Below are 12627 nucleotides of genomic sequence, written 5' to 3' on the forward strand. Positions count from 1 at the left end.
TGCCTCTCTGTCCGTTTCTCCGTATCTGCTGTTCGTGGCACATTCATGATGTATTGTCCCTCCTGGGCTACTGCCAGGACGGTGTGTGGGCTTGCTGGTGCCATTGGCTGCCTCGTGAGCCATTACCTCGTCTAGGACTTTTCGCAGATTCATTGGCGGTTTTGCAAGGATTTTTTGTCAGCACTGATGGTCTCTAAGCCCGAACACCACCTGGTCTTGAATTCTATCTTCGAGATCAGGGAACTTACACAAATGAGCAGCCTGTCTCAGAGCTGCAACGTAGTGTGATGTTGTCTTGCCCGGGAGCAGGATGCGCTGGGAAAATTGGAAACACCAAAAAATTAGAGCCCTCGACGGCATGAAATGTTCAGCTAGCTTATTCTTGAGTTCATCATACGGGACGGATGCGACGGGCGTCGGTGTGCACAATCCGACGGCCACATCATATACATCCTGGCCACTGAGGCACAGCAGGGCTGCTGCTTTCATCTGGTCTTCCATGATCTTGTTGATCAGCAGGAACCCTTCGATCTGTCCCAGGTGCGCTTCCCACTGCTCGGGTTCGTCGATGTTAAAACGGAATTCGCTGGTGTGTCTGAACCTCGCCATGGTGCGCCCGGTCCGTGGATACTGCTTCGCTTGGAAGGTTTCTCGGGAAAGATTTGCCTTTCCCCCTTTCCAAGTGACTTCAGATCTGCGTGAAGCAGCATTCCATCCTTCTGGGTTCTGGACCGCATGGATGATTCCGGACAACAGGGCTCAGCATAATAGAACTTTATTGAAGTTAACACATGACTGGAGACAAAGGGCTATTAGCCCCTCTTATATACCTAGCCAGGTATACTTGGGACCAATCCCCTTATCTGGATTTCCAGCCAAGGACTACCCTGCCAATCCGGACAGGGTACCATGCCACCTGGTGGTATCAGTGGCTCACTACTGCGGAAACATCCTCTATATACATAACACTTGCCACATATAAGCTTTATATTTGAAGGTGTAAAATGCTGTCTGTGCTTTTATCGGAATTAATGTGAACGCCTGTAGTTACTCTCCGGCTCGCCACCACAAGGACTTGTTGCGTCATTTAGGTTGAACAAAAGTAGGTTTGAACAAATGCGTCAACCTGGCCGGCATTTTAAATGCGTGTTGTATTGGGGGTGGGGTTGGCATGGTTTATGCTTTAATTGGAAGCAGGCCAGAGTCACGAATATATACATTGAATAAACAATAATAATTATTTTATTTATTTTTATTTTAATCCCATTTATATCCCGCCCTTCTCCGAAGACTCAGGGCGGCTTACAATTTTAAGCACAAACCAATGTGCTTAGCAATAGCCTTCATTCTATGTATATGCCTGCTTATTTAGGGCTTTCGCCCCCCCCCCCCCAGCGGCATTATTACAAAGTCAGCTTATTGCCCCCAACAATCTGGGAAAGAAAAGACAAGATACTGAAGAAAAGACAAGATACTATTGTGTCAATAAAAAGAAACAACCAGAAGCTCTACTGCCTTTCCCGAGTTTTATAACCTTTACATGGTAACCTCCTGTCACTAATGCCGCACGTGTGAAAATTTTAATCTGGGCCGGAAGCTCACTTTCTTCCCTTCTATGCAATGTCTCTGGGTAAAAAAATAAAAAAAAAATATGGGTGTGTATGTGGGGGTGGGTGGGGAAGGTACGAAACGTGTGCGCGCGTGTGTATGGGTGTGTGTGTGTGTGTGTGTGTGTGTGTGTGTATGGGTGTGTGAGTGTGCGAGTGTGTGAGTATGAGTGTGTATATATATACATATATATATATATAGAATCTCCTTTCGGCCACACGCCACATTCGCCACCTCTGCCCGACGTCATAATAGCAGTTGGCGAACGCGGCGGCCCGGTCGCAGCCGATCGGGGCTGGTTTGAGCTGGTGCGTTGTCATAGTAACCAGGCTGGGGCCTATAAATAGAGGCTCTGCGGCGCGCGTCGGGCTTTGTCAAGCGCGGACGTCGGGAGGTTTCTCGGCGGCAGTAGCCGCTCACCTGCGCGGCAGCAGCAGCAGCAGCACCGGCGGCGGCGGCGGCGGGGGCGGGCTCTTTCTCGCCGGTTTTATTCAGGGACCACCAGGCCGCGAGGCGTGAGGGGTATAGACTCGCCCGCTTGGCCTCCGCCAGCTGCCGCGCGGGATAAAACAGGCTGCTGCTGCTGCTGCCGCCGCCGCTGAAAAGGGACCGCCGTCGCCTGAGGTGAGGTGAGGTGAGGGGAAGAGGCCGGGCGGAGAGGCCGGGCGGCGGGCCGGCCACGTGGATGGGGGGTGGCGGAAGGCAAAAAGCCCAGGCCGGGCTGGCTGGCTGGTGGGGGACGGGGTGAAAAAAAGGATCGATCCGGGTGGGGAAATTCAGAGCCATCTCGCGGCACCCGTCGAAATGGTCGTTTGGACGCGGGGAGGGGGGGGGAGCTTCGCAGCTACGGGGTCCCTTGAATGAATCCCCGATTCCTGCCCTGAAAACGCTCCCCTAAATTACTTCCCGGGCAGATTCATTTCGGCGTCCAATGATAAAAATAAAATAAAATAAAAATAACCAGGGCCGGTTCCCAAGCCATTTTGTGTTTTTTTTTTCCCCCTCGCTGCTTTAATTTGACCCAGGGGGTCCTCAAACTTGGCCACTTTAAGACTTGTGGACTTCAACTCCCAGAATTCCCCAGCCAGCTACGCTGGCTGGGGAATTCTGGGAGTTGAAGTCCACAAGTCTTAAAGTGGCCAAGTTTGAGGACCCCTGAAATTTTGACCGCTCTCTCTATTTGTAATATAACGCCGCCTTTCCCTTCCGCGGCCAGGCCCTTTGCCCCTTTGCGGAGGTTTAGCGGTTACGACCACGGGAGGGGAGGGGAGGGGGTGGGTGGGTGAGGGAAAGAGACGAAGTTTCGGGGAAATATGTCGGGCTGGGGGGGGGACTGGTGCTGTGACACCCCCCAGCCCCATTTCCCCCCTCTATAGAGTTTGGAGGGCCGGGGAGGAGAAGTTGAGAATGAAACAGACTGCGGCGGTTTGGCTTTCTTTTTGCGGCTTCGATGCAGCGTGATACATAAGCGGCGTTGGGAAAGTGTTGAAACGGTGCGGAGGGAGGGAGGAAAGAAAAAACAACCAAACGAGAAACTTCACCAGAGTGGCTGGTGGCCTGCATAGCTGTTGGTTTTTAAAGGGGGGGGGGAGATCTGAAGAAGAAAATGAAAATTGCTGCTGTTGTGTTCCCTTGCTTTTCTGCCTTCCGCAAGGGACTTCAGAAGCCGCTTAGAAGCGGCTGTCGGACCCGCCAGCCTTGTTGCCTTAAGCCTGTCGATTTTACTTTTATTTTATTAAGCGTTGTCCTAAAACACACACACACACACACACACACACACACAAATGCATATTGCAACCGTAGTATTACACACACACACACACACACACACAAATGCATATTGCAACCGTAGTATTACACACACACACAAATGCATATTGCAACCGTAGTATTACACACACACACAAATGCATATTGCAACCGTAGTATCACACACACACACACACACAAATGCATATTGCAACCGTAGTATTACACACACACACAAATGCATATTGCAACCGTAGTATCACACACACACACACAAATAAATGCATATTGCAACCGTAGTATTACACACACACACACACACACACACACACACAAATGCATATTGCAACCGTAGTATTACACACACACACAAATGCATATTGCAACCGTAGTATCACACACACACACAAATGCATATTGCAACCGTAGTATCACACACACACACAAATAAATGCATATTGCAACCGTAGGTTCTTGACCTCCTTATCCATCCTCCCCCTTTGGAGAGCTGTGCTGTGCCACGTAATGTCAGTTTTGAGAAGCTGGGGTGGAGTGTGGGGGGGGAATGCTTGGTCATCCTGAGGCTCTGGAGCTCTGCTTGGTTGAAAAGGCAGACGTGGCCCTAAGGCAGAGAGGGGGCTGGCCTAGTTTTTCCTGCCGCTCTTGAGTTTACTTGATGTAACCGATGAGGTATTTCCAAGTGCTTTTTTTGTAAAAGAAAAAGGTGCCGGCACGTGTCATACAACCTGCCTTGCCTACCCTACAAGGTTCCATCCAAAAAAAGGTGCCGGAACGTTCTATGAGGAAAAAAAGCCCTGGGTGTATTTCTAATGTAAAATGAGGTTGGTTAATCGCAATGCAGCCTTGCAAGGATATTTACTCCTGGAAAATAATGACATACTTGAATCAACAGTGAATCAACTTGAATCAATAAGAGGTGCTTTCATTTAGAGCTTCTGAGTTATCAATGAGAGACCGTTTGATCTAGCGCGGGGCATAGAAACCAGGAGACCTTGGAAACCAGGAGACCAGCTGGGTGATTTGGGGGACAATTCATCAGGCGATGCGAGTTCCAGTCCCATTTGAGGAATGTGAGCTGACTGGGTAACTTTGGGCCAGTTTCAGCCCCACTACATGAGGCTCTGGTGATAAGTTGGTTAGTTCCTATTGCAACCGATGGCCCAATGCTCAGTTGGTGTGAAAAAAAAGTAGACCCCTGCACCTGCAGGACAGTGCCAAGGAAAAAAAAATCACACATAAATATAAGATACTATTTGGCACCAAAAAAGGAATTTTGGGACATAAAGGTACCTTAGGATTACAAGAGGAATATGATTACAATAACTAGAGTAGCATATGTTCTTGCATTCTTGTTAATGTACTGTGGTGAAAGCTCAGCTGTATTTGCTTTTCAAGAGGTATATTCTGGGTTTGTTGTGGGAATTTGACTGTTACAGTATGAATTTTAAACCCATAATGGTGCACTTGCATAATGGATTGCAGCCTTGTAGAATTTAAGGGAGAGGTATTATAACTTATGTAGAGATGTAATAAAACAACGTTTAGTACAGTCAGTAAAGATGTATTCAGGAATTTTGCTTTCCTTACTTTTTTTGATAACATGACTTGTTTTTTTAAAAAAATATTCTTGTTGATTGCCAAGAAACAGTTTCAAAATATAAGTGTTGGAAAATTACTGTGCATTTAAACATTTTAGCTGCTTTAGTTTGGCGCAAAGAAGGCAGCAAAAATACATTTTGAATTTTTTTTTACACTTTCTCAGTAAGCTTTTGAGATTTCAAGAATTCTGCATTTGGCAAGTAGTTTTATAAGACAGTTCTGTTCAGAACATATCTATACTCTGAGTAGGTTGCACTCATTTGGCTCCAAGTATGGAGATAGCTTGTAGACTACTATCACATTCCACCTATAGCCACCACTGATATAAATAAATCCACATTCTCCCAGTTGCCTTATTTTTTTAATTATATAAAGTTCAGTAGTATTTTGTAACTTGTGATTGTGATTTATATGCCAATGATGTCTGTACTTTTGTAATCCTATTAAGGGGCTTGAAGGTATCAAAAACTAGGCATTTGTAACAGTTTCAGGATTTCATGAAGCAGCTAGTTGACAGAACTGGTCACTTTAATTCCATGTTATGATTTTGTTTTTGGCTGTTGCATATTGTATTTTGTGTTGATAATTTGATATGTTACTAGAAGTAATTGTACCAAGACTTTCCCCTTAGTGCTTATCAGACTATATACACATGCTGTTTCAGAGTAATGAGCACAAATAGACTGACTTGCATTCTATTTTTACATCTAATTATTCTGGTCAAACTGCACTATAAAGAACGTATCATCAAGTTCCTGTAGTTCTTATTTCATTTGACTTGACTCAGATGATGAATTAAAAAAGAAATTTTTTTTTGTTTACAGTTTGTTCCATTAAAAATCAATTTGGTGTAATTGAATATTGAACAAGATGAACAGCTTTAGTGGTGAAGAATTCAACTTTAGTTTCCTTGATGAAGGCTTTACTGCAAAGGATATTGTAGACCAAAAAATAAATGAAGTTTCTTCTTCAGTAAGTATATTAGTTAATTAACATTTTTTTAAAAAAATAATGCCTGGAACTATTCATAATGTTCAACAGTTGGCAATTGTATGTTTGATTATGAATCTTGTCTTTGTCCTTAGGATGATAAAGATGCTTTTTACGTTGCCGACCTTGGAGATGTGCTGAAAAAACACTTGCGTTGGTACAAAGCCCTTCCTAGAGTTTTTCCATTCTACGCTGTCAAATGCAACGACAGCATTGCTATAGTGAAGACTCTGGCTAGTCTTGGGGCAGGGTTTGATTGTGCCAGTAAAGTAAGTGGCTAACTTTAAATCGTTGGTTTATTGAATTTGAGGTTTTATGTGTGTGCATATGAAATTAATTATTCTCTTCTAGACTGAAATACAACTGGTCCAAAGTGCTGGAGTGTCCCCAGAACGTATAATATATGCAAATCCATGCAAGCAGGTCTCACAAATTAAGCATGCTGCAAATAACGGTGTACAGATGATGACTTTTGATAGCGAAGTTGAGTTGATGAAAATTACAAGAGCCCACCCCAAAGCCAAGTAAGATATCTTTGCAAGCAAATGGTTTTCTGTCATTGGTCTTTATAGGTAACTAAAAAACAGATAAAAAAACAGATAAAATTACTAGTTTGTTAATTGGAGCGGAATAATGTTTTGCTCATTTTTTTTAGAGAAAAAGACAGGTGCAACTTGTTTGGCAAAAAGGATTTGCTATTTTCCTTAAAATGCTTGAGAGATTTTTTTTTCTTTAAAACATACAAATGCATATGCTTAAATTTTTAAGAGTTTTTATTAATTTTAAACTATTATTTAGGCTGGTCCTACGAATTGCAACAGATGACTCAAAAGCAGTTTGTCGCCTGAGTGTTAAATTTGGAGCCACACTAAAAAATAGCAGGTTGTTGCTTGAGCGAGCAAAAGAGCTTGACTTACATATTATTGGAGTCAGGTAAGTAAAAAAAAATTGGAAAAAACGCACCTATTTCTTTCCGTTAGCTTTTTTTTAAAAATGGCTAAACTCTACCCAATTTTGCCTCCAAGTTTCCATGTTGGAAGTGGATGTACGGATCCTGAGTCTTTTGTGCAAGCCATTTCTGATGCACGTTGCGTTTTCGATATGGGGGTAAGTACAATCTAAGCACTTGTCTAATTTATTTGAGCATTAATAAGATTCTTGGGAAGTTTCTACTTCATTGTTGAATGCAAAGTATTAAAATATAATTAATATTCTTTATGAATCAATTAGACTGATATCTTGAATTAGTTAAATATCTTGTTTAAAACAACTTTTTATAATTGCTTAGTTAACAAGTCCTTTTGGTGTTTATGGTAGTAAAAGGTAGTAAAATTGGTGCTTTAGGAACATTATTAAATTAATACTTCTGCATTTTAGGCTGAACTTGGTTTCAACATGTATTTGCTTGATATTGGTGGTGGCTTTCCTGGCTCTGAAGATGTAAAACTCAAGTTTGAAGAGGTATGACTGTTTTAAACCACATAACATGCACACATAGTTATTACTTTTGATTCACACAGAAACTTTCACAATTCTGTTCCATTGCCATCTTGATTCTGGTTTTCTTTTCAAGCATATCCAGTGTTAACAGTATATCTTTAAAATTAAAACAAGTTGTTTTATGATAAAATCAAACACTGGATTTTTATTGTATGATCTTGAATTCCTGTATTTTAAAGCAGTATTATAGCTTGAAAAAGTGTTCCCAGGAACATTTTGTTACTAAATATCAAACTGAAAGCTTGAATTGGATAGATTAAATTAGATATTTTAATGTACTAGAATGGAACTCTGACTTTTAATGTATCTGAGGAATTAGGATGATAAAATCATTTTTCCCATCTAATTTTATCTGACCAATCTAACATGAAAGAACATGTATAGCTGAAACATGCACAAAAATATATTACAAAACTAGTTGAATCCGGAAATTTACTGTATATGAGAAAACGTTAAAAGTCATGATCAAATTGATGTGCAAACTATTATTGTTTCAACCTCTGTTCTAAACATGCATTAGTGTACTTTTCCCTAAAAAAGAGTATAACATTTAATTTAACATCTAAGTGCCAAATTTGTTTTTTCATATATCCTGTCATTTATATTCTTTTGCAATCTCTTGGAGTAAAAGTTGAGTGGAGAAAGCTAGCTAAAATGTAAAACTACAGAAAAAACATCTTATTTACATAAAAACTGCTTCTAATTTTTGTTTTTCTCTGATTCACTTTTAAGATAACGAATGTAATTAATCCAGCTTTGGACAAGTATTTTCCTCCTGATTCTGGGGTGAAAATTATTGCTGAACCCGGCAGATACTATGTTGCATCAGCTTTTACACTAGCTGTTAACATAATTGCGAAGAAGATTGTAATAAAGGAACAGACTGGATCTGATGGTATGTAATAATAATGTAGAATTTTTTTATAACTGGAAAAATAAGTTCCAGTTACAATTTCTAATTCTAAAATTAGAAATTTTATAGCCAAGAAGGCATAAAGAAATAAAAACTTCACCAAAACTGGGGAGCCGAGAGGAGAGAAAAGCAATCAGTTGTATTAATGACCGGCTATTAATATTCTCTCTTTGCTACATTAGAATCAGGAAGACAATAGGGTACAGTTGTCATTTAAAGCCCAGCCCAGAGTTCTCTTTATGTTTCACAATTTCTAGTTTGTAATATGAAAGCAGTTGAATTATATTTGCTGTGGAATTCACATTAATGAGAATATGTTAACCTTCACACTTAAAAAACCTTCCTTTTGCTATTATTTAGGATTTCCCCCCCCCATTACTGTATGAAAATGTTGGTATTGCTGTCCTCCTTTCCCTATAAAGGCCTCTTGTTACTGGTTAAAAAAATGCAGAGTGAACCAAGAAATGGCCTATCCATTTTTCCTATCTACCTCTTTTAGTATTTAAAATAAGTAGAGGGATGGTTGGCCTAATTTGTTTTTCGACACACACGTTTTTAATAATTGTATTTTGCAGTTGTCCTTAATACGGGTCTACCATCTTTTTGTCTGTGTGAATGGTGAAACTGCATACGTGAAAAGGTTCAGGCAATCCTCGACTTAACAGCAGTTCATTCAGTGACCATTTGAAGTTAACGATGGGACTGAAAAAAGTGACTTAATGGTTTTTCACCCGTATGATCCTTACACCATCTCCATGATCATGTGATCAAAATTCAGATGCTTGGCAAACAGTACATATTTATGATGGTTGCGGTGTCCCCAGATCCTGTGATCACCTTTTGGGACCTTCTGACAAGCAAAGTCACTGGGGAAATCAGATTCACTTAACAACCATGGCAAGAAAGGTTGTAAAGTGGGGCAAAATTCACTTAACTCTCTTGCTTAGCAACAGAAATTCTTAGTTCAGTTGTGGTCGTAATTCAAGTTCTACCTGAATGCAAAGGCTAACAATACTGATTTAGTACCATGCTTGCTTTTTTTTTAATAAATGAAAATATGGCAGAAAGTTCAGAATTGGAATTTCTACCTGTAATAAAAGTGTTCATTTTTTTTCTCCAAATAGATGAAGAAGAATTGAATGACAAAACTCTTATGTATTATGTTAATGATGGAGTATATGGATCATTTAATTGCATCTTGTATGATCATGCACATGTTAAGCCAGTTTTGCAAAAGGTACAGAATGCATGTTTATATAACTTGTCTATAGGAATATAGCTTTAGGTAACAGGTGTTGACAGACAACTTAGTAACTCCAGATTCTGTACAGTAATGTATCCCCTTTCCAGGAAAAGGAAATGAGAAATCACTCAGGAGTACTATAATTACTGTATACATTTCTTATTTTAGCACGATGCAGTGGAAGAAGAGCAAAGTTCAAAATCCACACTAAGCAGTTTTATTTATGTTTTGTCTTGGGAGGAGGAAAGTCATAGCGGACTTACTTTCTTCCCTCAGGGCTTTTATCCCTTGGCATAATTACCAGAGAACTCAACAATGCTGTAGAACAGACATGTCAAACTCGTGACGTCTCGGGACAGCTTGAGAAGAGAGCCTGGCTGTTCTGCGGCATTTCTTGATTATTGACGTTAACGTCCATCTTTTTATCTGCCATGAGGACTAGAAAATGTTTTCTGAGCAAGTCTGCAAAGATACTACTTTCTAGTTGAATATAAATTCTCTTTGATTTGATTATTCCTTGATTTTCTGTACCTTTAACAAAGTACATTTTCAATATATTATCTTGCATTGATCTTTATGCAAATTGATGATGTGTTTTAATTCCCCCCCCCCAGAAATCTAAGTTGGATGAGAGAGTCTACTCTTGTAGTATATGGGGACCAACTTGTGATGGTCTTGATCGTATTGTTGAGCGTTGTGGCCTACCAGAACTTCAGGTTGGGGATTGGATGTTGTTTGAAAACATGGGAGCCTATACTGTGGCAGCTGCTTCTACCTTCAATGGATTTCAAAGGCCAACAATACACTATGTAATGTCAAGGACAGCATGGTTAGTACTCCTGCCGTTTATGTTTTTCATTCTCTAGAAAGTGCAATGAGAGTCCCTTTAATTTTATTTGAATGTGAATAAACGTGATTTGAAAAATTGGTGAAGAGGAAAGAGTTTGGGTTTTCTACAAGGTATAGTGCCCTTGTTCAGAGCTGATTTCTCACCAGGCTTCCTCCCTCTGTAGCAAAATTTTATAAGACATACACACACACATATTTAAAAACCCAAGGATTTACAAAATAAAGCTTGCAACTGAAGGGAATCTGATGACTTGGAAGAGCTGAATGACACGGGCAGAGCAATATTTAACTCAAGATCCACTGCTCAGTTTTTGTAGGGCAGCTGGAATGATGTCACCAAAATAGGCATCTGTGTCACCTTTTCATTCTTTAAATAGTTGTTGAGAGTTAGTTGGTATATTTAGAAATTATTATATCTTAATCCTTTTTAGATTTGTGCTGAACTCTTTGTTTTTCTTCCTTTCCCTCCTATGTTAGGCAGTTAATGGAACGGATAAAGAAGCAAGGTTTTCAAGCAGAAGTAGGGGACCAGGATGTCCCTTTGCCACTCTCTTGTGCCTGGGAAAGTGGAATTGAACACCATCCGGCAGCTTGTACTTCAGCAAGCATTAACGTATAGATACTGTTAGCTAATGTGCAAGTTTAGGGATGAATTTTTATAGGACTTTGGGGACCATTAACTTAATTCTTCCTAGAATTTTTAAATGTTTGGAAAGCTTAGGGTATGTGTAAATGTAACAAGATAGATAAGTAGAAGGGGAGGTCACATTTATCTGTGTGTTCCTATGGAAACTGAATATTGTTTTATATGGATTTCTATTCATTTCTCAAGTATGCTACTAAAACTGAACTTTGACTGTCAAGCAAGCATTTGTAGCTTGTATATTTGGCAGAATGGTCTGCATATATTATTGTGACCTGATTGTTTTTCAATAAAGTCTATTAAAATAATAGAACAGCAGTTCTTTTTTGTTTGTGAACTAGACTGAGTAGATGTTAAGATTCTCAGTTGTCACGCCTTTGGATTTATATAGAAAGTACTGCATACTGACTGTAAAGTTTAAGCTGAAAACTACAGTACACACAAATCAGCATCTTTTCAGGGGCTGCACTTTTAACAGTATGGGATATATGCCTTAAGGATCATCTTAGCAAAACAAACCCAGAATGATTTGTACATTCCTGTTTACATTGCTTAGGAATCCATTTCATTAAGCATAGTAGCTTTTCTAAGTAATCCCTATATAGAAACAGTTGATGGATATTTTATCTTCACTATAGGTTTTGTGATTATATTTCTTCACATTTAATATATGCTTTAGCCTCTCAGTATTGAAATTATCCATGGTTACTCATTCCATACACATTTCACTGATGTAACCACTACCAAATATCACAACTTTGTTACTCAACTTTATAATCTTATTTTTCAGTGTTTTAGAACCATGTGTACGTAGCAGGGCTGGCTGAAAGGCTTTGCGGGAGCCTGGCCGGAGAGAGGGAAATAGGAAGCTCGGACCGGCTTGGGTGCGGTGGGTGTGGATTGGGCAGAAGGAAAGAAAAGGGGAGAGGAGAAAGGGAGGAAGGGGTGGTTGGTGTTGCCTGGGAGAGACCAGGTGAAGCGGAAGAGGAGTTTGGGGTTTTATGTACGGTAATTCTTTTCCTCTGAAATAGAGGGAAAGAGAGAGAGAAAGCGGAGTTTTATTGCTTTCTTTTGCAGGGGGATATCCGGAGCGAAGGTAAGAGTGAGAAGAGGGAAAGCTTGGTGGGGTTTTAAATTCAGGTTTTAACTAGAAAGGAAGGGCATGGATTTGGCATACGAGAGACCTGGGACTACGAGTGCCGACAGAAGAGAAGGAGAGGCTGGCCACTACCGCTTCACTTGTTCAGCAACTTTGAAATCACACTGAAGTTACAATGGCCCTGAGCATGGGGAACTTGCAACCTACCCATGTAGTTGCAGCTGTCATAGATGATATTCTATAAATTCAACCCACAGAAGCCCTCTGCCCTGCCCCTGAAAACAGCCATGAAAGGAATAATTGGAACTGGGTATGTATCATAAATACTGTGGAAAGGAAAGATGACTTCCAATCAAAATATGGCCCTGTGCCTCTAGTTTCCACTTTTTTGAAAAAGAAAAAAAAATGATAAC

General features: G+C 40.5%; 1 protein-coding gene across 2 annotated transcripts; it reads left to right on the forward strand.

The window, feature by feature from the left end:
- Positions 1-1977: 1977 nt before the first annotated feature.
- ODC1 (ornithine decarboxylase 1) lies at positions 1978-11428 on the forward strand. 2 transcript variants are annotated; one of them, XM_081342773.1, is made up of 11 exons: positions 1978-2237; positions 5802-5949; positions 6063-6236; positions 6319-6491; positions 6766-6900; positions 6993-7074; positions 7345-7428; positions 8200-8362; positions 9505-9617; positions 10238-10452; positions 10950-11428. In XM_081342773.1, exons 2-11 carry the CDS (start codon positions 5848-5850, stop codon positions 11089-11091), a joined length of 1383 nt encoding a protein of 460 aa, XP_081198899.1. In that variant the 5' UTR covers positions 1978-2237; positions 5802-5847; the 3' UTR covers positions 11092-11428. The 2 variants fall into 2 exon arrangements, with proteins under 2 accessions (XP_081198899.1, XP_081198898.1); XM_081342772.1 differs by having other exon boundaries at positions 1978-2232.
- The last annotated feature ends 1199 nt before the right edge of the window (positions 11429-12627 follow it).

The sequence above is a fragment of the Vipera berus genome (assembly GCF_964194415.1).
Source record: "Vipera berus genome assembly, chromosome: 1".
NCBI classification, from domain to species: domain Eukaryota; kingdom Metazoa; phylum Chordata; class Lepidosauria; order Squamata; family Viperidae; genus Vipera; species Vipera berus.

Bases quoted from the DNA above. Each gene is read 5' to 3' on its own strand.
- ODC1 (XM_081342773.1), top strand. From the start codon at position 5,848: ATGAACAGCTTTAGTGGTGAAGAATTCAACTTTAGTTTCCTTGATGAA. The intron at 7,429-8,199 runs GTATGACTGTTT...TTCACTTTTAAG, and splicing joins TAAAACTCAAGTTTGAAGAG to ATAACGAATGTAATTAATCC. The intron at 10,453-10,949 runs GTTAGTACTCCT...CTCCTATGTTAG, and splicing joins GTAATGTCAAGGACAGCATG to GCAGTTAATGGAACGGATAA.